Below are 24,694 nucleotides of genomic sequence, written 5' to 3' on the forward strand. Positions count from 1 at the left end.
TGAGTTAAGTTAGGGCCACTTACTTGATCTGGGTGGAGGCGTCTTTACTGTGGAATGGGCAACCTCCTAGTGGCTACACTACTGGTGAGCAAGACCCCCTTTCTCCCAGCAGCCATAGCTGCTTTTTAAAGGCCTTGGGGTTCAGGTATCTTCCCCTCAATAGCAGAGTGGAAGTATCAACAGGCTCAATCGTGGGAAACTACAGCTGTTGTGAGTTCATCAGTCATATCCATGTTATATCCAGAAGACAACATTTCACAGCCATCCTCCCTATCCTCCTGCTCTTACATTCTTTCCGCCCCTTCTGAGGGGTTCCCTGAGCCCTGGAGGGCATGGTTTAGATGTCCTGTTGGAGAGTGAGTTCGCAGAAATCCCTTATTCTCGCCAGTTTGACCAGTTACACATCTCTACATTAACTGCTGCCCATTGCAGTAAGAACTTCTATGATTGAGGCTTCAAGCAGTACTAATCTATGCAAGCAAAATGTGCTTAGCTTTAAATGTCAGTGGAAACATTTTTCTGTCTAGATACTATTATTCCTTGAGTTTTGGATTTTAAACTAGCAATGCCAATGAGAAAGCCATAATAATACCTTCTAAGATTTCTGTCTTGGGGTTTCAGTACATGTAATTGATTACTTCATTTTCTACAATTTATGAGTGTTAGTATGAAAAAGAATGCTGAAGTTTTGGAACCATCCCTTCTTTGTGTTTTATCTAGTTGCATAAGTGGATCAATTAGTAATTATAGCTTAAACTGAGACTTTGTGTTTGTTTTTATTGAAACATCAAGGAATCACAAATTTATGAGACTTTTGATTCAACTTATAGCATATCCTATGGTCATTCTTCATGAATGTACATTATACTATGCACAAAGGTTGTTCTCTCTTTAAACTGCCATGAGGTCACTCTCCCCAAAATCTTACATGTTTGCCATAAAAATAAGAAGTAGAAAACAATAAGGGAATACATATTAAAAGGCTGTTGTATTTCTATATTAACTAAATTACTGTGAGACTCCTAATGGCTGTTTAAGTTATGAGAGTTCCAGTTTGAAATGAGTATTATAGTAATCTTTTGAGAGCTATATTAACGTGACACTAAATTTTTATAATAATTGAAACAGTTTTAGCATGCATATAATATCCTCTTAGTAATTAAATATACTCTTCCACATGCCAGATTGTGTTTTCTTAGTATAACTTTAATTCTACCTTGAACTGTTTCAAAGTTTTTGAAAATAGCTTTAATTCTGACTGTGGTACTGAAGATGATAGAGCTGGTGATAGCTTAACAAGCATTGAAAAGAGCGAGGTTGAAGGTGGGGCGCCATGTGAACGTTCTCATAGTGCATGCTGCCCCCCCCCCCCATGCTCGTACGGCATTGGCCGTGCATTGGTTGGTCTAAAACAGGGGACAGTTTGGGTAGCTCAGTAGGATGTATTCTTAGTATGTGGCAGCCCTGTACACAGACCAAAAGCATTGCTTTTTCCTTTCTTTTTCTTAAACAGAACTTAGAATGTTTTTAGATATCAAAAAGTTGAGATTTGGGGGTAGGAGGTTACAAAGATGCCAGTAAATTTATGAAATACCAAAACATCCCAAATTGTGTTTACCTAGTTCTCTTAACCCTGGCTGAAGAAACACTGCATAAACACTATTTAAGTCTCACCTATATTTAAGAATATATAATAAGTCAATGATAGGTAAGTTAACAACAAAACAATCTTTTAGTGCACTTAAAATGTTACCTAAAATACTTGGAAATAGGGGAGTAAGATGAAAATGTCACTAGATTAGAAGGAAGGTGACTTGAATATAGAGGGGTTTTGTTGTTGGTGGTTTTTTTTTTTTTTTTTTTTTTTTTGAGGTAGGGTTTCACTCTATCCCAGGCTGACCTGGAATTTACTATGTAGTCTTGTAGTCTCAGGATAGCCTCAAACTCACTGTGATCCTTCTACCTCTGCCTCCCAAATGCTGAGATTAAAGGCATGTGCCACCACACCCAGCAGTGACTTGAATTTAGGTATTTGTCTTTTAGGAGTCTGATTTAAAAAAAATTATTAATTAATTTATTTATTCTTGTATATGTGTGAATATGTGTGCATGTGCCTATTGCTGCAAGTAAACACCAGATGCTTGTGTCACTTTTTGTACCTGGTTTATATGGATGACTTTGGAATTGAATCTCAGCAGGCGGGCTTTGCAAGCAGTTGCCTTTAACCACTAAGCAATCTTTTCAGCCCCTAGAAGTTTGGTTTGGAGTGGCTCACTATTCACTACATGCTAAGTCATCTCTGAGACTCCCTGTACTTTATATTCAGCTTACATATGGATATAGCTGTTTTCCATGCTCAACATAATAGGTGACTTTTTTTTTTTGCCTGTCTGACCTTTAGCACCAGTCTAGGGCAAAATGCTGCACAACTTGCGTTTGTGTATCCTTCTCTAACTTCAAGAATCCCTGCGTTAATGGCATCTTGCCTGCCTATCCTTCCACATGCCTCATGATTTTGTGTCCGTTTATTTTAATACTTTAATTTTACCAACCTCAATTATTGCTGCAATGGACAGACAGCTCCCTGAATGATGCGTGCAACCTTCATCAAAGTAGCCCTACATCTTTCTTGGTCAGGGATTAAAATAATCCAAAAGAGGACATAAGTGAGATTTGCACTAATAGCTAATTAAATTGTGACAATTTAATCCTGATGCTTTGAAGCTTTTCTCTTTGCTGCCTGGACCACTGGTGACTAAGTAGGATTTTTTCAGATGGAAAGACAGAACACTGACCAGTAGAAACAGAATTTAATAAAGGTACTGTTGAAATCTACATCTAGGATTTGCCCTGATTACAGAGATACATTCTACTGTTTTAATAAGGAAAACCATACACAAAGAAGCATTAAAAAAATTATTTTGGGCTGGAGAGATGGCTTAGCAGTTAAGTGCTTGCCTGTGAAGCCTAAGAACCCCGGTTTGAGGCTTGGTTCCCCAGGACCCATGTTAGCCAGATGAACAAGAGGGTGCATGCATCTGGAGTTCATTTGCAGTGGCTGTAGGCCCTGGCATGCCCATTCTCTCTCTCTCTCTCTCTATCTGTCTCTTTCTCTCTCTGTCTGTTGCTCTCAAATAAATAAAAAAAAATAAAAATAAAAAAATTTAAAACAACTTTATTTCATATAGCACTTTTTTAACAAAATAGCTTTAATTTATATGTCCATTTACTTACACAATTTGATATTATGTGAACATTATAGAAACATAAAAACATAAATAATACACTGATATAGTACTGTATAAAGATGGATTAATTAAAATCAAAGATTTTATAGTTTCAATTTAGATTGATTATTGTTAGTTTTAAGATATACTATTCATCTGGCTACTTGTTTTTATAGTTCCAAATATAACCCTTAATCTTAACCTGTCCCTTTAAAGACATTACTTAATGGAAATGAAGAAAATTTAGACCCTACAGACACAAGTCTTTTTTTATTTTTTGGTTTTTTTTTTTTTTTTTTGGTTTTTTGAGGTAGGGTCTCACTCTAGTCCAGGCTGACCTGGAATTCACTATGTAGTCTCAGGGTGGCCTTGAACACATGATGATCCTCCTACCTCTGCCTCCAGAGTGCTGGGATTAAAGGCGTGAGCCACCACGGCCGATTCAGACACAAGTCTTTTAAAAGGACCACTTTTGGGGGGTTTAAATTGGATAAGACAAGAACTTTAAAAAATTGTTTTGGGCTGGAGAGATGGCTTAGCAGTTAAGGCATTTACCTGGGAAGCCCAAAGACCCATGTTGGACTCTCCAGATCCCACATAAGCACAAAGGTGAGCCAAGTACAAGGTAGAACATGCCCACCAGGTGGCACAAACATCTGAGGTTTGATTGTAGTGCTGAGACCCTGGGGCACCAATTCTCTCTCTGCATCTCTCACTCTATCTAATATATATATATATATATATATATATATATATATATATATATATATATATATATATATATGTACGTATAATATATATGTATATATATTAGATAGAGTGAATATATATATGTATATATTAGAGTGATATATATATATATATACATATATATATATATTCATTCATTCATATAGCACTTGAGGTAGGTGTCACTTTAGCCCAGGCTGACCTGGAATTCACTATGGAGTCTCAGGGTGGCCTCGAGCTCACAGCGATCCTACTACCTCTGTCTCCCAGTGCTGGGTTAAAGGCCACCATGCGCGGCTCATATAGCACTTTTTAAAGCCAGATTTATTTATTCAGCATTTTTGGATTGTCAACCATATGCTAGTCGCTACACGAGGCACTTGGAGATAGATACGTCATTCCCAAGAAGGAACGTAACCCTTCGGTAGTGCCAGCGCAGTCTGCAGCATCACGTGGCATTTGGCACATGGCCAGGAGCTAATAAAATATCTCTGCAACATACTTGCATTTTTACCAACAGGGATTTGGATTCTCAGATTTTTCTACAATTCAATAGTAATTGTTTTCATATTATGCCAATGTAGCTCTTGAATCATGGTACTTTACATAGATGACTTCATTTTCTTAACAGAGTAGAACTTCCTAAGCTTGTTTATTTGTTGTTTCTATTTATTTATTTATTTTTGTGGCAGGGTCTCTCTGTGGCTCAAGCTGAACTACAGACCAGGCTGACCTTGAACTCATGGCAATACTCCTACCTCAGCGTCCTGGATATACTTAGCTTGAAAGAGTTTTTTTTTTTTTTTTTTTTGTGTGTGTGTGTGTGTATGTGTATTTCAAGGTATGATCTTGGTCTAGCCCAGGCTGACTTGGAATTCCCTATTAGTCTTAGGCTAGCTCCAACTCACAGTAATCTTCCTACTTTTGCCACCCAAACGCTGGGATTAAAGGTGTGCTCCATCATGCCCAGCTGAAGTGTTTTGAAAACAGAGAAACAGAATATTGACTCTGACATAGACTTTCCACATGTGGATAAGCAGGAGGCTGAGCATGAGCTGGCTCATAGAAAGAAAACCATGAAAAAAATCAATGGGATTGCTGAGGTGTTCTCCTAAACCGTGTATGTTTCTGGTACATTCTCTATGTTCTAGTACATTCTCTCCACTGGAATGAAGTCTTATGTAGTCAGTACCTCCTCTGTGTCTACAGAGAAAGAAATGAGCATGCTTCAGCATGGCAGTGCATAGTTGGATACTTAATGACTGTTGCATCTCTTATGTTTTTACAATTTGTTTAGACTAGTGGTAATGATCATATGTGAATTTCAACTATGTTAGCTTTAACTTTTTTTTTTCTTCAGTTTTTCAAGGTAGGGTCTCACTCTAGTTCAGGATGACTTGGAATTCATTATGTAGTCTCAGGATGGCCTTGAACTCATGGTGATCCTCTTACTTCTGCCTCCTGAGTACTGGGATTAAAGGCATGTGCCAGCACACCAGACTATGTTAGCTTTTTCACAACAAATGTGCTCATAGAGATTTTTAAGTTTTTTTAACAAAATATTTTATTTTTATTTATTTATTTGAGAGACAGAGAGAGAATTGGTGTGCCAGGACTTATAGCCACTGCAAACAAACTCCAGATGCATGTACTACCTTATGCATATGACTTGCAAGGGTACTGGGGAATAGAACCTAGGTCCTTTGGCTTTGTAGGCAAGTGCCTAAACCACTAAGCAATCTCTCTAGCCCCTCATAGAGATTTTTAAAAAGGATATAATCCTACAAACAAAATTTTATTTGTTACAAAGCAGTAATTTATTGTTCATTATGTAGGAATTGTTAGAAACCCACTAGCTAAATTAAGACTGAATTTATGTTTAATGACTTCTGTGGTAATGCTATATAGCATTATGTCTGCTTTGAGAAACTGAATAATATACACTTGGTCATTACAAAATTTTGTTATATAATGGAAATTATTTCTAAAGCTATGCATTAGTTCTCAAAGAATAGATATTAACTAAATTAAGATTGTGGCTTAATTTAATAGTTTGAAGTACCTATTTGAGATGGTTCTAGGCATTTTAGATGAATTTAGGAAAAACAAAATTATTATCAATATTAATTTCTGAATGTCACCCCTCCAATACAGCTTAAATAGAATATATGTTTTACTCAAACTCAAAAGTGTCCAACTCCACTGGCTTGTGGTTTTCCCTTTTCTTCTTCTGGTTTTTCAAGGTAGGGTCTTACTCTTGCCTGGGATGACCTGGTATTCACTATGTAGTCTCAATGTGGCCTGTAAGTTACAGTGATCCTCCTATCTCTTGCCTCTTGAGTGCTAGGATTAAAGGCATATATTACCATGCCTGGCTTTGGTTTGTGTTTTTATGTTGAAAATATTCTTGCATTTTTTCCTTTGAGGTCCAATTTTTTAGAATTGTTTCTTTTTTAAAAATGTATTTTATGGGCTGGAGGGATGGTTTAGCAGTTAAGGCACTTGCCTGCAAAGCCAAAGGACCCAGGCTTGACTCCCCAGAACCCACATACACCAGATACACAAGGTGGTGTATGCACCTGGAGTTGGTTTGCTGTTGCTGAAGGCCCTGGCATGCCCATTTTCTCTCTCTCTCTCTCTCATAAATAAATAAATAAATAATTTAAAAATGTATTTTATTTGTTTGAGAGAGCAATAGAAACAGAAATAAAGAGTTGATGAGAGTGAGTGTGGACATGCCAAGGCTGCCTACCACTACAAATGAACTCCAAACATGTGCCACTTACTGCATGTGGCTTTATGTGGAATCAAACACAGACCCTCAAGCTTTGCAAGGAAGCATCTTTAACCACCAAGCCCTCTCTCCAGTCCTGTTTCTTTATTTAAAAAATGTTTATTTATTTAGTTATTTATTTGAAAGCACAGAGGGAAAGAGACAGAGAGAATGGGCACACCAAGGCGTCTTGCCACTCCAGCCACATCTAGTTTTACATTGGTACTGAGGAAGTGAATCCAGGCCATCAGGCTTTGCAAGCAAGTGTCTTAACTGCTGAGTTATCTCTCCAGCCTCCTTGTTTCTTCTCCTTCTTCTTATTCTTTTTTGTGTGTATCTGGTCTTTCTTTGTGTATGAGTACAGGCATGCACATACACTCTAGAGATCAAAGGACAACTTTCAGGTCGTCTTGTTTGAGGAAGGGTCTTTTTGACTGCTCTTTTACCATTCTAACTGGCCAGTGAGCTTCCAGGAAATCCCCCTATCTCTGCCTCCCTTCTCACTATAGGCACACTGGGATTACAGTTTACCACAGCATTGCCAACTTTTATATGAGATATGGGGTTCTGAACTCAGGTATTGAGAATTAGGTGGCAAGTGATTTAATCCACTAAGCCATCTCCCCAGACACCTAGACTTATTTTGCAATGTATCTGGAATGCATTTGAGCTATTCTTCTATAGTAAAAAGTAAAGCATACACATTTTGTACATGTGGGTTTTGTACATGGTGGGTTTGTGTGTTGGGGGTGGTAGGGATACATGTAGTGTGATCCAGTTGTTTTCCATCCTTGGTTGTTCTGATCTAGGACATGTTGGTTATTTGAAGCATAACATTTACAAATAAACACTCGTTTTTTTTCTTTTTGAGGTGGGGTCTCATTCTAACTCAGGCTGACCTGGAATTCACTATGTAGTATTAGGGTGGCCTAGAACTCATGGTGATCCTCCTACCTCTGCCTCCTGAGTACTGGGATTAAAGGTGTGTACCACCATGCCTGGCTCAAATGACCAATATTTTAATTAAAATTAACTTTTAAATGTTTATCACTGTATGTACTATGAAGTAATCTGAATTGTTTTTATTTTTTTTTACAGCTTGAAACACCAGAAATTTATTATGTCATGGTCTCTGTAGGTCAGGCCATAAGGTTGAAAGCTAAGGGTCAAATAAGGCTACAGTTCTCTGCACCTTAGGGTCTTTTCCAGGCTCAGTGTTTGCTGGAAAAATTTGTGGCCTCACAGGACTCAGGTCCCTTTCCTCCCACCTTTTGGCTTGGGACCACTGTCAGCAATGAGAAACCACCCATAATTCCTTGCCATGTGGGGTCCAGGGTCAGTGTACAACCAGGATCCTTTCATCTAGGCTAGCTAGAGTGTTCCTTGACAGTGACCAGCCAGAGAAAGCTCTTTGCTTTTAAAAGACTTGAGTGATTAGTATAGGACCACCTAGATAACCCTCTAGCTTAACAGCTACTGGTTGGTTCATTAATTATATCTCCAAAATCCCATGAGAGAAGCACTTAAGTCAGCACTTGATGAATTAACTGGGACTTACATCAGTATTTGATGGAATAACTGGAGAAAGGTTCCTAGAGGCTTGGAAACTTGGGACTATCTTAGAACTTTGCCTACCACATACACTTGGCAATAACTACAAGCCAAAGATGTTAGCCACTTTATGTGGTTTAAAATTTTCAGAAGCACTATGAAAACAGGAAAAAGAACTAAGCAACTATTCTAATAATACATCTTATTTAACCTACATGTTTTTTAAAATACTATCATTTCAACAGTTACACAATATAATGAATGAAATAATGGGGTGTTTTAATGTTTTTCCTAAACTACATCTTGAAAATATGATATATATTTGAAACTTAGAGTATATCTCATTAGGGCTTACCACATTTAAAACACCAAGTAGCCATGTATGATATGAGTTCAGGATTGTGGCTATTTGTTTTGTTCTGACAAGGTCCTATCCCAGTTCTAGAAGCATCTCTCCTAACTTGCATGTTGAGCATCAGCAATTCCTGATGTGGCTTTCAATGTGACATCCAGGGTTGTATTGATACTTCTTTTCTATACTGATTGTTAAGCTGAAATTCTCACAGGAGAATTGCTGTAGTTGGAATGGCATGGCTGGAAGCTGGAAGAGAGTCAGTCCTCAGACAGTCAGCGTGTCTAGTGCCAGAAGGTGCTACATGGGTGACTGGGGGAAAAAGACCAATATCTGCCCAAGCAACTCATGGTCTAACCTACTTAGCAGCAAATAACCTGTTGTGATGCCCACACAGGTGCAATAGTGGCACACAGCCATGGTGGGAAACCAGCTGCTCTCCATTCAGCTAACTGATCCCTTCAGTGGTAAGGGACCGATAGCTGGTGCTGGGAAACAAGTCAGAACCATATCCAAACATAAGCCCACTCTCCATTATCAAGCTACCATCAATCGTGGGATACAAGAGGGCCTACACCTATTAAATTCTCTATTAAAAAAAAAGGGTTATCTCATTTGTCCTGGTGCTAACTTACTCTACATTGGAGAATCTGCTTCTCTTTTTCAGATAGATGTAGATCGTAATAAGAGAGCCAACCCATCATACCTCAAAAGGGTGGCTGAAACTAAGAACAATTGGTGAAACAAGCAAGGGTGCTGTTTTCTTGGTGAACCAGATACCAGCACAAGGGGGAAGGAGATCAACACAGAGAAAAATCAACTCCTACAAAATCAGAGATCTAGAGACCCAGAGGCCCCTAACACCTCATCACTGAAGCACATCAAAAATGAACCCAACATGGCTCAGGGAAATTTTGTGATCTGAATTTGTAACACTTTACCATAAGCTGTACTGCTCCTAATTATTGTGATGGAGTGAAAATAGTTACAGTGAGTATAAAAATAAATGTGCATACCTGTTGTCCTACAATACTTATAATTCTAGGACTTGGGAAGTGGAGCCAGGAGGACTAAGAGTTGAAGGTCATCCTCAATTACACCAAATGTTTGAGGCATCCTGGGCTACATGAGACTCTATATCAAAAATAAAGTCACCCCTGTGTTGGAGGGTGCACAGGGCCGGCACAGAGTGAGTAGGCCAGATCCCTCTTCCCCTGGGCTCCTCCCACTTTCCTCATCCTGGTTGGTCCTCCTGCAACTAACTGGCTTGGGGCTGCATGGACCCTGAGAGTTTGCTGCAGAAGCAGGCCTCTTGTCCCACCTTCCTGATTGAAGTGCCCTGGGTTCGCAACTCCTGGATACCATGCACCAGACGGTGTGCACCGGAGGGTTTGAGTGGTGCAGTGTGGAATGAATAGGCCAGATTCCTGGTCCCTGGCTCCTCCCAGTTTCCTGGTCCCTATAGGTTCTCCTATGCCTGGCTTGGGGAGGCCTGACCCCTGTGTGGGGGCTGTAGAAACAGGCCTTTTGATAGGTATCCTGTCTGGCCCCTGGGTACTTACATCCCTATTCCCCTGAGTCAGAGGGTACATGGGCCACAATAGGAGAAGGCTGCTTGCCTCCAGCTTTGTAACTTCTTGGTGCCTTGTTCCCCAACCTATGATTCCCATGTGCTTAAGAGTATGTGCAAGTGGGTGAGTAAGCCAGAGCTCCCAGTTCCTTAAGTACCTATGATGTACCTGCAATCTCCACAATCTGCACATCTGTGGTTGTAACCCATCCTATACCAGGATACCAACCCAGTTCACTTTTAAAACAGAACACCCTCTGGTGATCCCACAAGAGCAAGAACTTACTTCTCTCCAAGAGGGGTAGACCACAATGTAAAAAAGCCAAGGAAACTCAGAAAACTGAAAGATCTCCACCAAGGATGCCTAGTACCACAGTGGAAACCTCCAATGAAACCATAGAGAGATCAATAGAAATTCCACTCCAAAATAAAAACACCACAACAGATGAGACCCTGATCAAAAGAATTGCTGAATTGGAAGCAAATATCAATGAAATTGAAGAGAATCATCTCTTAGAGCATTCAGCTTTTGACAGTACACTTAACTTGACTGAAGAAAATGTAAGAACCCTCAAAAGAGATATTAATGAATTAGAGGAGAATCAAAAAATGGAAGTTCTCAATAAACAATTGATTAAGCTTTATGAAGACTTGATAAGGTATAAGAATGAATTCCAGGAAGCATCAAGAAAATCAGAACTCAAACTGATACAGTACCTCAAAAAAGATATGGACATGATGCAAAATAACACAACAGAAAACAAAAGTCAAATAGAGCTTAGAAAAATCTCTCTAGAACCCCGCACTAACAAAGTTACTCATGTGGATGACAGAAACTCTGACCTGGAAGACAAGACAAAAGAAATTGATCGGGAAGCCAAAAACTTTGCTAAATTCAAAAAATCAAGTAAACAGAATGTGAGGGGACTGTGGGATACCCTAAATGACCAAACATCCAGATCATAGGTATACCAGATGGAGAAGAAATCCAAGACAGAGGCATAGAGAACATACTTAACAAAATTATTGAAGAAAAATTTCTCAGTCTCTCCAAAGAGAGGCCCATCCAGATACAAGAAGCCCATAGAACACAAAACAGACAGGACCAAAGAAGAAGCTCTCCAAGGGCACATCATAGTTAAAACTCTTAACAATGAAAATAAAGAGAGAGTGCTAGAAGGAGCAAGAGAGAAACAATTTATTACATACAACTCCATCAGAATTACCTCAGATTTCTCAATGTAAACTCTGAAAGCCAGAGGGCCTGGAATGGATCACTTCAAAATCTAAAAAAACTATGGCTTCCAACCCAAGCTACTCTAGTCAGCAAAAATATCCCTCATAATATATGGCAAAAGGAAAACTTTCCATGAAAAAAGTCACCTCTATGACTATATGAAGACAAAGTCAAACCTACAGAGAATACTTCAGGGACTAATCCACATAGAAGAGTCAAATAACCAATCTCAAGAGCCAACAACAAGAAGATCACAATAATCAAAAATAGACCAAAAAAGTATGAAACAGGGCTGGGCGTGGTGGTGCATGCCATTAATTCCAGCACTCAGGAGGCAGAGGTAGGAGAACTGCCATGAGTTCAAGGCCACCCTGAGACTACATAGTGAATTCCAGGTCAGCCTGAGCTAGAGCGAAACCCTACCTTGCTGGAAAGTGCTACATGAGCTAGTGTGTGTATGTGTGTGGGGGAAATGGGCAACAATCTGAGCAACCGGAGGTCTAAGCTACTCAGAAGCAAACACCCTGACAGGATGTCCATGCCAGCGCAATAGTGTTACACAGCCTCAGTGGATAAACCAATTCCTTTTTGATTGGCTACGAGATCCACTCAATGGAAAGGAAACTATATCTGTAATTGGTAACCAGAGCAGAATACTAAGAAGACAAAGATTATTTTCTCCAGTGTCAAGCTTTCACTAGTCTTTGGCAAAAATAGGGGCTACATACTCTTAAATTCTCTCTAAATAAATAATGTTTACTCCATTTAATGTATGCTGACTTCACTCTCTGTTGGAGAATCTGTTCTTGTTTTTCAGAAGGTAGTGAGACTAGAAGAGATAAACTACTCCTCACATTTCAGCCAAGCCACAGCGGAATTGGGGAGATGAGCATGAGTGATGCTTCCATACTGTTCCTGATAATCAGAGCCAGGGTGTAGGAGACAGACCCTGAGGATACTCAACACCTACCAAAATAGAGATCCAGAGACTCCTAAGAGCTCATCACTGAAGTAGACTTAAAATTCACCCACCACAGCTCAGGGGATTTTGCAGAAGAGGGAGCAGAAAAGTTGTAAGATCCAAAGGTTGAGACATCATGCCTGGAGGCATTCCCTCCCCCCCAAAACAACTGACTACTGCTCCCCCAATGCATAACCTACAAACCCATGAGGAATACCTGCAACTCTACTGAGTAGCACCTCCAAACGAATGGGGGCAGAGACAAAGGAAAAGAGGACACTAACACATGGTGTATCCATACAAAACGTCTTGTTAATAATAACAATAAATACATATAAAGAAAAATTAAAGTTGTGTTTACCAAACACTATGTATTATATGATATATTGTCATATATATGTAACACTTTGCTTTTTAAAACACCTTTATTGGTTTGTTTAGTCTCAAAGCAAATTGTATAAATTATTATTTAAAAACACATTCTAAAGATGATAGAGTTTGACTTACATATGAGTTAGAATTTAGTTATTTTGACCAGAGATGATTTGAAATATACAATAAGAAATGTAAGCCTTAGCACTTGGGAAGTAGAGGTAGGAGGGTCACGTGAGCTCAGGGCTACCCTGAGACTAAATAGTGAATTCCAGGAAAGCCTGGACTAGAGTGAAACCCTTGAAAAACCAAAAAAGAAAAAAAAAAAAAAGATATGGAAGCCTTTTAGTGTACAAACATGAGTCAAATTCATAGCAGATAAAATTGTAATGTTTTATCTGTAAATCACATTTTACTTTTTATTTTTTAACAAAGCAAATTGTAGAAATTATAGAAAATGTATATACGTAAAGATAAAGTGGGGGTTTGGGTGATATTTCAGCAGTTGAAGGCACTTGCTTGCAAAACCTGACAAGCCTGGGTTTGACCCCCCCCACTAACCATGTAAAGCTAGATCCACAAAGTGATGTGTGAGTCTGGAGTTCATTTGCAGCCTGGGAGTTTAGTTATGTGCACTTAGGTGCCTGCGAGGCAAACCCAGGGATGAGTGGGAGATGTGATGGCTCTGATCTAATGAATGGTTTCCAATCTGGACAGACAATGGTGAGGTGGTAAACCTGTGGAAGGTGGGGCTGACCTGGAGGAAGTGCCTTGACATTATACCTTATACCTGCAATAATCCCTTCCTGTTACTCTCTGCCTGCTTCCTGGCTGCTGTCAGGTGAGTCGCTCTGCTCCACCACACCCTTGCCACCATAATATGCCTCACCCTAGGCCCAAAGCCACAGAGCGAGCCAATGGTGGACTGAAACCTCTCTCACTATATGACAAAATAGAACTTTCCTACTTCACAATGTTTTCCTCAGTTTTGTTACAACCACCCCAAACTAAGAAACATACGTTACAAACAAGATCATAATATATACATTTCATAAACTATTTGAAAATATTTTTATTTACTTGCAAGGAGAGAGAGAGAGAGAGAAAATGAGAAAATGGGCACACGAGGGCCTCTTGCCACTGCAGATTAACTACAGATGCAGGTGCTACTCTGTGCATCTGGCTCTAAGTAGGTACTGAGGAATTAAACCTGGACTGGGAAGCTTTGCAAGCACGCATCTTTAACTGACGAACCAGCTTCCCAACTCATAAACTATTTTTGACTTGACACAGGCTGGCCTTGAATTCCTTATGTAGCTGAGGATGACTGTGAACTGTTGAGCCTCCTGTTTCCAACTCCCCAGTACTGAGATTTTAAAGGTGTGCACCATAATGCCCATTTTACGTGGTGCTGGAAATTTATAATCCCAGGTGTTTTGCATGCTAGACAGGTACACTTATGAGTAAACAGAGTCTCAGATAAAATGGACATGAACTTGAAGGCCTACTTTGAAGCAAAATATGTAAATCAGAGGATGATGGTATGCCTAACTTTTAGGGGAGCCTCTTTTGGGCTCAGCATTGTATGAAATGTTTGACATGCCCACTAGTCTTCCAGTATTCAGAAGCCTGGGAAGTTGGTGTCAATTGTTGTCTCATTTATCACTGTAAAAAGCATTTATGTAAGTTGCCCAGGTCAGGCACCTAGTACATGAGTTTTGAACTGAGGTCAGTTACCCAGTAGTTCTATGGGCCATATCTTGAGAAAGGTGCTACCAACCAGAGCAATTACAGAGAGGAGCCTACAAATCAGATCCTTGTTTGCAAACTGAAGCTTCTGAGGACTGCTGAGGAATTGTGGCACATGTCACCTGTCAGGCAGAGTACATCAGGCTTACTTTAGCACCCATCCTCAAATACGGCAGTCACCAAACTGAAGAAAAATCTCATTTTAGCAAGCTTTAAAATGTGGAACCACAATTAAATATAACCAAAAGGGCTGACTTTATTTTCATTTATTTATTTGAGATAGATAAAGAGATAGAGTAACGGGGAGAGGGGGAGGAAGAGAAACAGAGAGAGGGAGAATGAGCACACGGGGGCCTCCAGACGCATACAACACTTTGTGCATCTGGCTTATGTGGGTCCTGGGGAATCAAACCTGGGTCCCTTGGCTTTAGGCAAGCACCTTAACACTAAGCCATCTCTCCATCCTGCAAAAGGGCTGGTTTTTGGAGGTAGGGTCTCACTCTAGCCCAGGCTGACCTGGAATTCACTATGTAGTCTTAGGGTGTCTTCAGACTCACAGTGATCCACCAACCTCTGCCTCCCAAATCCTGGGATTAAAGGTGTGTGCCACCACACCCTGTTTAATAAAAGTTCTTATATATTATATTCTTAATAATATTAAAATGAGGCAGTTAGAGTGATGTTTTTCCAAGGGGGAAATGAGACATAAATTGGGTAAGAGAGCACCTTCCAAAAGAAAACAGTCCTAGCTGGAGGAATGGCTTAATGGTTAAGGCATTTGCCTGCAAAGCCAAAGGACCCAGGTTCGTTTCTCCAGGACCCACGTTAGCCAGATGCATAAGGGGGTGCACATGTCTGGAGTTCATTTTTAGTGGCTTGAGGCCCTGTTGCACCCATTCTCTCTCTCTACCTCCCTCCTTCCCACTTTCTCTGTGGATAAATAAATAAATAAAAATAAAATATTTTTAAAAAGTCCTTTTGATTATCTAGACTCAGAACATGTCTTTGAGCCCACAAGGGTGGGGTCTGCTTAATTTTTCCCTTATCTCTTTTTCCCTAAAACCTGACAGAAGGACATGAATAAGATTACTTAGATGCCTGAACATATGGCATGGGATCTGTTTCATATTTTTTTTCCTTAAATCATCCTTCCTAAAAGAGTTTCCCTTTCTTAGAAATCTGATAAGAAGATGTGAAAATATTACAAAGTAGCTGGTCACCTGGCATGGGGCCTGGACTGACCAGCTCACCTCCCATCTAGTGAGTTCCCATAGAAGACCCTAGTCAGAGATACCAGGAAAGCTTTCTCCTTTCCAAAGACCCCCTCTTGCCTTAAAGAAAGAGCTCTGCCCTTTTTCCTTTTCTTAAGATCTATAATAAAATCTTTCAAAACGTCATCCTCTGGGGTCTGTGGATTTCATTCATTGCATTAATAAGACAAGAACATGGAGACCACTGACAGTAAAAGCTGTGTGACTGTGGTGTCCGGTACCCTAACTGTGCTGCAACCCAACTAAGAGCCAAGAAAGGCTGTATTATTCTCAAGAACACCCCAAACTCTTGTATCCAAAGGGAAAAATGGGGGTTGGGGGATGGCTTAGCAGTTAAGGTGCTTGCCTGTGAAGCCTAAGGAACCAGGTTTGATTCCCCAGTACCCATATAAGCCAGATACACAAAGTGGTATGTGCTTCTGGAATTCATTTGCACTGGCTAGAGGCCCTGGTGGTGCCCATTCTCTTTGTCTGTCTCTCTTTTCTTCTCTCTCTCTCTCTCACTTTCTCTGCTTGCAGATATAAGAAAGGAAAAACTGTAAATATATATGCAGACAAGAACAACTCTTTAATAGAAATATTCAATAATGGAATGTATTGACTAGATATCTACTTAATTCTAGCTCCTACCAAGAGTGGACATCCTAGAGAGATTCAAACACCAGATAGCACTGCTAAAGTGAACATGAGATGAAAGCCAATATTATCTATGATAGAAACATCTGAATATTTATTCTTTCATTATGTAAGAACTCTGAATTTCTAGCTGGTCACATGCTTATCCTCGATAAAACTCCACATTTCCTAGCTTCCCTTGCAGTAATATATGATCAACCAACTGAGTAAGTTCTTGCCATGGTGAGTGGGAAGTGACGCATACTGCTTCTGGTCTTCCTGTTCAGAGGCAGCATGTGTCACCTCCCTCTTTCACACTTCACATTAGCTACAGTATAGCTTACCCTATATAAATGAAATAAAAGGGTAAGAGATCAATAAGAATGAAAGACCCTAATCTTTAACAGCTTCATGGAGCAAAACAATTATACCTAATTTGGAGTTTATGTCAAAGAAATTCATTTTATTTGTTTATTTATTTATGAGAGATTGAGAGAGAATGGGAATGCCAAAGCCTCCAGCCATTGCAAATGAACTAGAAATGCGTGCAACATCTTGTGCATCTGGCTTTACATGGATACTGGGGAATAAAACTCTGGTCCTTGACTTTTGAAGGCAAGGACCTTAATGCTGAGGTATTTCTCCAGCCCCTGCCAAGGAAATTTCTATCCTGAAGGCAATTTGATGTTGGGACTCTGTTGATTAAGTCATTTGAGATTATGGATTAACAACATCATGAATTTTAAGATTCCTTTCAACATTAAGAATCTATACAACTATTAAGAAAAAGCAAAAATTACATTTTCAGTAACATAACTAAAAGCCAGGGTAGAAGGAAAAATACTTAAAGAAAAAGCTAAAATTGAGAAAGCTAAGCTTAAAGACTAAAAGGAAAAAAAATCTGTTACCTGTAATATCCATGCTCCTTGATAACCATCTTGACTTGGTAAATTTGTGGATAAAATGAATGTTCCCTGTCACATGCCTACTGCTTTAAAATTCCTTGAGTGACTTTTGATCTCAGAAGAACTATGACTATTTCTGGCAAAGTTTCTTGAGAAAGGAAATAAGACACTATACCCCATCAAGGAGACAAATTTCTTCCTCCCCAAAATTGATCACATGGAAATGACTTTTAAGGAGTTCATGTTCCCAAAAAGGCACACAACAATTTATTGTCAATATACAAGTTATCATGGTATTGTTGGTCTTGACATCATGCACTACAAATAATTTGGACCATGGTATTAAATTAATATAGATTTGAAGTTCAACTCTTGTTACCAAAGTTGAAAAGCTGAAAAAAATTACCCACATCACATGCACATTAATTACCCCACCTATAAACCACAAGTGGTATCAGGTGCCATGTCTACTTCAGTTCTGACAAAGCTTTTTTTCTGGATGATCTTTTCCTTCTCTTTCTGTGAGGTTCAAGTTTTCTCCTATAACAGAACATTTCAGCCTGAACTGCTGTTTCTCAACTTAAAGCTTTTCATTTGTCCAGGGAGAGAAGAAACATTCTGAAAGAACTTTCTACCTGTGAGACTATTTGTGCCACTTACTTGGCTTGATTTCCGGCCAGTCAGCTAGTTCTATTCTGTGATCTTCATACTTGATGTCCAAATAAGCAAATATGTAGCGAATAATTTCTGCTCTCCCTCTCATATTAAAATAAATCAGTTTGTAGTTTGGCATGGTACAATTCTGGAAAGAGGAAAAGGAAGACAGCATTTTAATTACTCTCTAGAGAAATTTGATTTTTTTCAAGATTAATTAATTTGCAAGAGGAGAGAGAGAGAGAGAAAGAGAATGAGCACGCCAGGGCCTCCAGCCACTGCAAATGGACTCCAGACCCATGAGGCAACTTGTGCAGCCTGCTCTACCTGGGTACTGGGAAACTAAACCTGGCTGTCAGGTCTTGCAGAAAGTGACGCAACCACTGAACCTCTTTCTAGGCCCAGAAGTTTCAATATGTTTTTGGTGACTTTCCTAAAAATTTCATAGCATCTTGTGAGATAAGCAATGATATTAGAAGATCTTTCCAAATAAAAATTGTAAATGATTACCTATTTATATGCAAGAGAATGACATTATCCTCCAATTCCTTTCTCCCCTTGCTTCTTCTCAATCCCTCTGTCTTCCTCAATTTCTCTTTCCTCCTTTGTCTGCTAACTTCTCAGTCTTGCTCCCCATGTCCAGCTTTTTCTCAATTGCTCTTCCTCGTGTCTCTTTCCTTTTCAATCTCTCCCCTCCCTATTTGTCTCTTTCCTTTTCAACTCCCCAAGTTTCTCTTCTTCTAAATCCGTCTGTCAGTACTGTGTCCTTGCTTCTCAATTCCTGTCTCCCTCTTCCTCTTTCCTTCTCAGTCCCTCTCTTCCCCAAGTCTGCTTCGGTTAGAATATTCTAATGAAATGAAAATATACAGATTAAGAGGATATGTCACAGAATAGAGTAAAAGACTTTCCATTTCAAACTGCTTCTTCCCTTTCAACATTTCCTTTTTCTTTTTGCTCCATTATCCATTCAGTCTGTGATAGCAGTCAGGAGAGGGCTGGGGGTTGGGTGCACACAGAGGAAGTGAGCAGCCCTGGCCCTTCTCCTCTCTGCTTCCTTCACTGCGGCCTTCCCTCCTGCATCACGGGCATAGGGAAGCCTAGTGCTCTGTCTCTCCATTGCAGCCAGGCTGCTGGATTTTGCTGAATTGTTTGTACCCCTCAAGCATACTCCATCTTGGGGCTGCTGCTGGGATGAGATGATGGAAAGCCTATTCCTCTACCTGCCTGCAGAGTAAGAAAGCAAACTTTTCTTAGGTTTCAGAAAGTTGCATTAGTTTGATGCAGATCATTGTAATTTTCTGAGTTTTGTATAGTTTCCTTTACACTGCTGATAAGCAATTAATGATTTTAAGCACTTATAGTGGAATACATGCAATTGTATAGTGACAAAGAAATGAAAAAACAATTTCATTTGAAATTGAATTCTTGTGCTCAGTTGCTCTTTGTCTTTGGGCTACTTTGCACAAGTTCTCTGAATTTCAAATCCTACTGTTTTTTTTTTTTGTTGTTGTTGTTTTTGTTTTTTCAAGGTAGGGTCTCACTCCAGCCCAGGTAGTCCTGAAGTCTCTTTGTAGTCCCAGGCTGGCCTGGAACTCATAGCTATCCTTCTACCTCTGCCCCCTGAGTGCTGGGATTAAATGCACCACCACACCTGGCTCAAATCCCACAATTTTTATAAAGATATTTTGTTTAGTTTTATTTATTTATTTTAAGGTGACAGACAGAGAAAGAAGCAGATAGAGAGAGAGAGAGAGAGAGAGAGAGAAAATGGGTGTGCCAGGGCCTCCAGCCAGTGCAAATGAACTCCAGATGCGTGCACACCCTTGTGCATCTGGCTAACATGGGGCCTGGGGAATCGAGCCTCGAACCAGGGTCCTTAGGCTTCACAGGCCAGCTCCTAACTGCTAAGCCATCTCTCCAGCCCAAATCCCACTTTTTTTTTTTTTTTTTTTTTTTTTTTTTTTTTGGTTTTTCGAGGTAGGGTCTCACTCTGGCTCAGGCTGACCTGGAATTTACTATGTAGTCTCAGGGTGGCCTCGAACTCTCGGTGATCCTCCTACCTCTGCCTCCCGAGTGCTGGGATTAAAGGCGTGCACCACCACGCCCGGCTCAAATCCCACATTTTTTAAAAGAATATATTATTTATTTATTTATTTAACACACACACACACACACACACACACACACACATACACACACAGAGAGAGAGAGAGAGAGAGAGAGAAAATGGGTGCACTAGGGCCTTTAGCCATGGCAAATGAACTCCAGGTACATGTGCCTCCTTGTGCTTCTAGCTTATGTAGGTACTGGGGAATTGAACCTAGGTCTTTAAGCTTCATAGGCAAGTGCCTTAACTGTGAAGCAATCTTTACAGCCCTTCAAATCCCACTTAAATTTTTTTTTCATTTATTTATTTGACAGAGAAAGAGAAAGAGAGAGAATGGGCACAACAGGGCCTCCAGCCACAGCAAATGAACTCCAGACCCATGCACCCCCTTTTGTATCTGGCTAATGTGTGCCCTGGGGAATCGAATCCTTTGGCTTTGCAGGCAAGTCCCTTAATAGCTAAGCCATCCCTCCAGCCCTCAAATCCCACTTGTCTCCTCCATAATGCATGACCCACAATCCCCATGGTGTTGACATGTATCCACAATGAAGAAGGCCTCTTCAGAAAAGGGGCAGAGAGGAGGGAAAGGATGGTACCAACATGTGTTGTTTACATACTAAATATGCCTATATCTAATACAAAACAGTTACTAACACTGATTTGGAAATTACTGAAGCAATGTGGGTAAAATTCTTAGTATAGTACTGGACAGTTAATTACTAGCATTGGAAATAATTTTAAACTCTTATATGAGTACAGTGTACTTACTACATAATATGCATGGTGAGGAGGGTTAGCCAAAACTAAAAAGGTTATTTATAAGTAACCCATATAGAAACCTACTTCTTGGTGGGGTGGGGTAGTATAAACCTTTAATCCCAGCACTCAGGAGGCAGAGGTAGGAGGATTGTTGTGAATTTGAGACCAGCCTGAGACTACACAGTGAATTCCAGGTCAACCTGGATTAGAGTGAGACCCTACCTGGAAAATGTGAAAAAAAAATCTAGAAACCTACCTATTTATTAGCCGATTAAAAAAAAATATATATATATATATATATACATACATCAGTTAAAAGAAAAAGAGACTTAGGACAAAATATATATTTATACCCTGCAGGGGTATAAATGTTATGACCTCAATCAATCCAGAGATTGTTACAGACAAACTTCAGTGCAAGGACTGGGATATCTCCTAGTGAGGTGTTGGCCAGTGAGGCCCCTATAGTGACTCAAATAATACAGGCTATTTCCATGGCTCTTGATTGCCCACCAGAACTAGATGGAAAGACTCTATTATGAAAGGCAATACATATTTGGTTTTAGGACACTGAGAAATGAAGCTATAACTTGGAGACTCCTACCTGCTAACTAGTGGTCACAGTGCTGGAAAGTGCTATGTAGGCTGCTGCAGGAGAAGTCATCAGTGGCCTTAACTAGCAGTGGAGCCTGTAGGCTATCTAACTAGCCATCCTGGCAAGATGTGTCCACTAGTATTGGCATGTCTGCTATGGGGCTAACCAACTGCTCTTTAATCCAATTTGAGGTCCACTCCATGGGAGTGAATTCATGCCTGATACTGAAAACTTACAGAAATGCCTATGGCTGGGAGGCTCACACACCCTTGATTACATAGACACAGAATGCCTACCAAATCACCATCAAAATATTTACATCTATGCTGATATTACTTTTAGTTAGAGAAATCTCTCTTTTCAGATGGTGGTGCCTGCTAGAAGTGACAGTTGAATGTTTAACATTTATTGAGACATCTCTACCATACCCTCCAATGGCTTGAGGACTATAGCAGAAGAGGTGGCAGACAGTATGTAAAAATGAAATGAGGGGGAGGAGTGCTTTGGAATGCTGTCTCCTGGACATAAATGCATTGTATTCATGACCTCATGGTGGCTGTTGCTTCCTGCACAAGACCTGAATAATATTGTGCCCGCCAACAGATTGTTGTAGGTGATGGAGACGGAAAAAAAAAAGGCATCAATGTAGAAGAGGGAACAGTAGGAAAAATGTGGCAGTTCAGCAGAGGGGTTTGGGAAGAACAGACAAAGGACAGTGGTGGGAGGGGATTAAGTAAACTTTTAATAATTGTATTTTGTAATATTTTAAACAATTCAGTAGTTACATGACAATTTATTTAAATATATTTTTTAAATTTTTTATTTATTTATTCGAGAGCGACAGACACAGAGAGAAAGACAGATAGAGGGAGAGAGAGAGAATGGGCGCGCCAGGGCTTCCAGCCTCTGCAAACGAACTCCAGACGCATGCGCCCCCTTGTGCATCTGGCTAACGTGGGACCTGGGGAACCGAGCCTCGAACCGGGGTCCTTAGGCTTCACAGGCACGCGCTTAACCGCTAAGCCATCTCTCCAGCCCATGACAATTTATTTAAAGTGATGAATTAGGGGCTGGGGAGATGGCTTAGTTGCATAGGTGCTTGCTTACAAAGTGGGTGTGGATTCAGTTCCCCCAACCACCCACATAAAGCTGGATAAACATTTGTTTGCAGTAGCAAGGACCCCTGTTGTGCTTGTGCCACACGCACGCACACATACACACACTAAAATGAATAAAGTGATTAATTAAAATACTTCCTTTTCTGCTAAGGAAGCCCTTAAAACATTGGGCTTTTAAAAAAGCTGGTAAAAGGTAAGACCCTATTGCTGAAGATACGACAGGCTGCAGTCACAGAATATTGGAATGCCATGCTGAAACCAAAAGGGAAACTAGCTCCCTGCTGCTAGCCCTCAGAGTGCTGCAAAGTCCTATGGGAGCTGCTGGAGGACAACAGTCACCAACAGCATGAATAAGCAGAGGGCCCTTCAGACTATGAAATCAACTAGCCAGACCAGAAGTACACAGTTGTGCAATAGTGGCACACAGCCTGTGGGGGTAACCAACTGTTCTCTAATTGGGCATGATGCCTGCTCAGTGAGAGAGAACTCATACCTGGTACTGGTAACCAAGTCAGAATCCCCTTTTCAAGAAACTCAGACTCCAGAGAGAAAGCTCCACTGCTCTCTGGGAAAGGAGGATGAACTTGTACACCAAAAAGTTCCTCAAATCACTTTGCATATCCCCTTTGACACAAGGTGCTCTCAGTTTTTGTTTAGAGAATCTGTTTTGTTTTATGTAAGGCAGAGAAAACTGAAAAGAACCAAGATTCATCCTTAAGACAAAAAGATAGCCTACTGCCCACAACTGGAAGTGCCACCTCTACCACACCTGCTAGGGCCTAGGGTAACTGCAGAAGAAGTTGTGGCATGAAAACTGCTCTTACTGCTACCCTGACAACCATGTTCCGGGTGATGGTGATTAATCAAAACCAATCAAAGCAGAAATCCAGAGGCTACAGAGAGCTCAACATTAAAATAGACTGCCAATAGGCCTGCCATGGCTCAGGAAACTTTGTGGAAGAGAGGGCACAAAGACTGTAAAAGCCATAGTGTGGGTAGGAATACCCTGAGTCATGATTTCCTTGCTACCCCACAGGGACTGACTGAGACTTTCATGACCCAATAATGAATACCATAACCCCACTGAGGAGGGCCCAGGGTAATAGGAGCAGAGATGAGGGGATAAAAGAGTATACCTGGCCATATATATATATATATGTATGGATAAAATTCTTCCTATTCTTATTATTATTACTTTTGGTTTTTCAAGGTAGGGTCTTGTTCTCTAGCTCAAGCTGACCTGGAATTCACTATGTACTTACTCTCAGGGTGGCCTCAAACTCATGGTGATCCACCTACCTCTGCCTCCTGAATACTGGGATTAAAGACGTGGGCTACCACATCTGGCCTTAAAATACATTTTTTTAAAAAGCTGAGCTCAAGCCTCAAAACAAACTTCTATCTGAATCATATCACTTAAAACATAACATGTAGACTGGAGTGATGGCTCAGTGGGTAAAGTGCCTATGACATGGGAGAAAATGAACTGGAACTAATTGCCTGGATGCCTATCTATACCCTCTCCACATCCAGGAATGACAGAGATGTCGGTTCCTGGCAAATGCATTTCCCTGGCTTCGGGTCTAGTTGTGGGATGGAGCTGGTACTTCTTGTGAGAAGCTGAGAGCCCTAGTTCTCACCCAAATGAAATGGGCACATACCTCACTTGCACAGAAATGTTCTCCTTAGGGGCTGGAGAGATGGCTTAGCAGTTAAGGCATTTGTCTGCAGGGCAAAGGATCCCAGTTTGACTCTCCAGGACCCACAGTAAGCCAGATGCACAAGGGGTGCATGCATCTGGAGTTCATTTGCAGTGCCTAGAGGCTCTGGCGCCCATTCTCTCTCTCTCTCTTTCTCTCTTTTAAGGAAGTAAATAAATAAATAAAATATATTAAAAAAATTGTTTCCTGAGAGAAGGGACCGGAGAATGAAAATCCCGATATGTAAAGCCCACAATTTTTTAGGAGTAGCACAAATTTGGAAGACCAAATTGCATATTAGAACAATGGGACTCTTTCTCAAGTTACTTAGAAATACTGAGTGTACAAATAAATGATGGAAAGGATAATGAAAGTACATAATAGGAGAAAAATATGATGACATTAAAAGAGACTGATGGAGAGAGGGAGGGGATAGGACAGAGAGCAGA

General features: G+C 40.3%; 1 protein-coding gene across 2 annotated transcripts in view; it reads right to left on the reverse strand.

Annotated features, from left to right (window-relative positions):
- Hpgds (hematopoietic prostaglandin D synthase) overlaps positions 1-24,694 on the reverse strand; it is a 53,477-nt gene that overhangs the window by 22,230 nt on the left and 6,553 nt on the right. For both annotated transcript variants that reach the window (XM_004658559.2, XM_045144062.1), the window contains exon 2: positions 17,973-18,114. In XM_004658559.2, the coding sequence (XP_004658616.1) occupies positions 17,973-18,105 (133 nt within the window). In that variant the 5' untranslated portion in view covers positions 18,106-18,114. The remainder of the gene's footprint in view (positions 1-17,972; positions 18,115-24,694) is intronic.

The sequence above is a fragment of the Jaculus jaculus genome, chromosome 2 (assembly GCF_020740685.1).
Source record: "Jaculus jaculus isolate mJacJac1 chromosome 2, mJacJac1.mat.Y.cur, whole genome shotgun sequence".
Taxonomy (NCBI): domain Eukaryota; kingdom Metazoa; phylum Chordata; class Mammalia; order Rodentia; family Dipodidae; genus Jaculus; species Jaculus jaculus.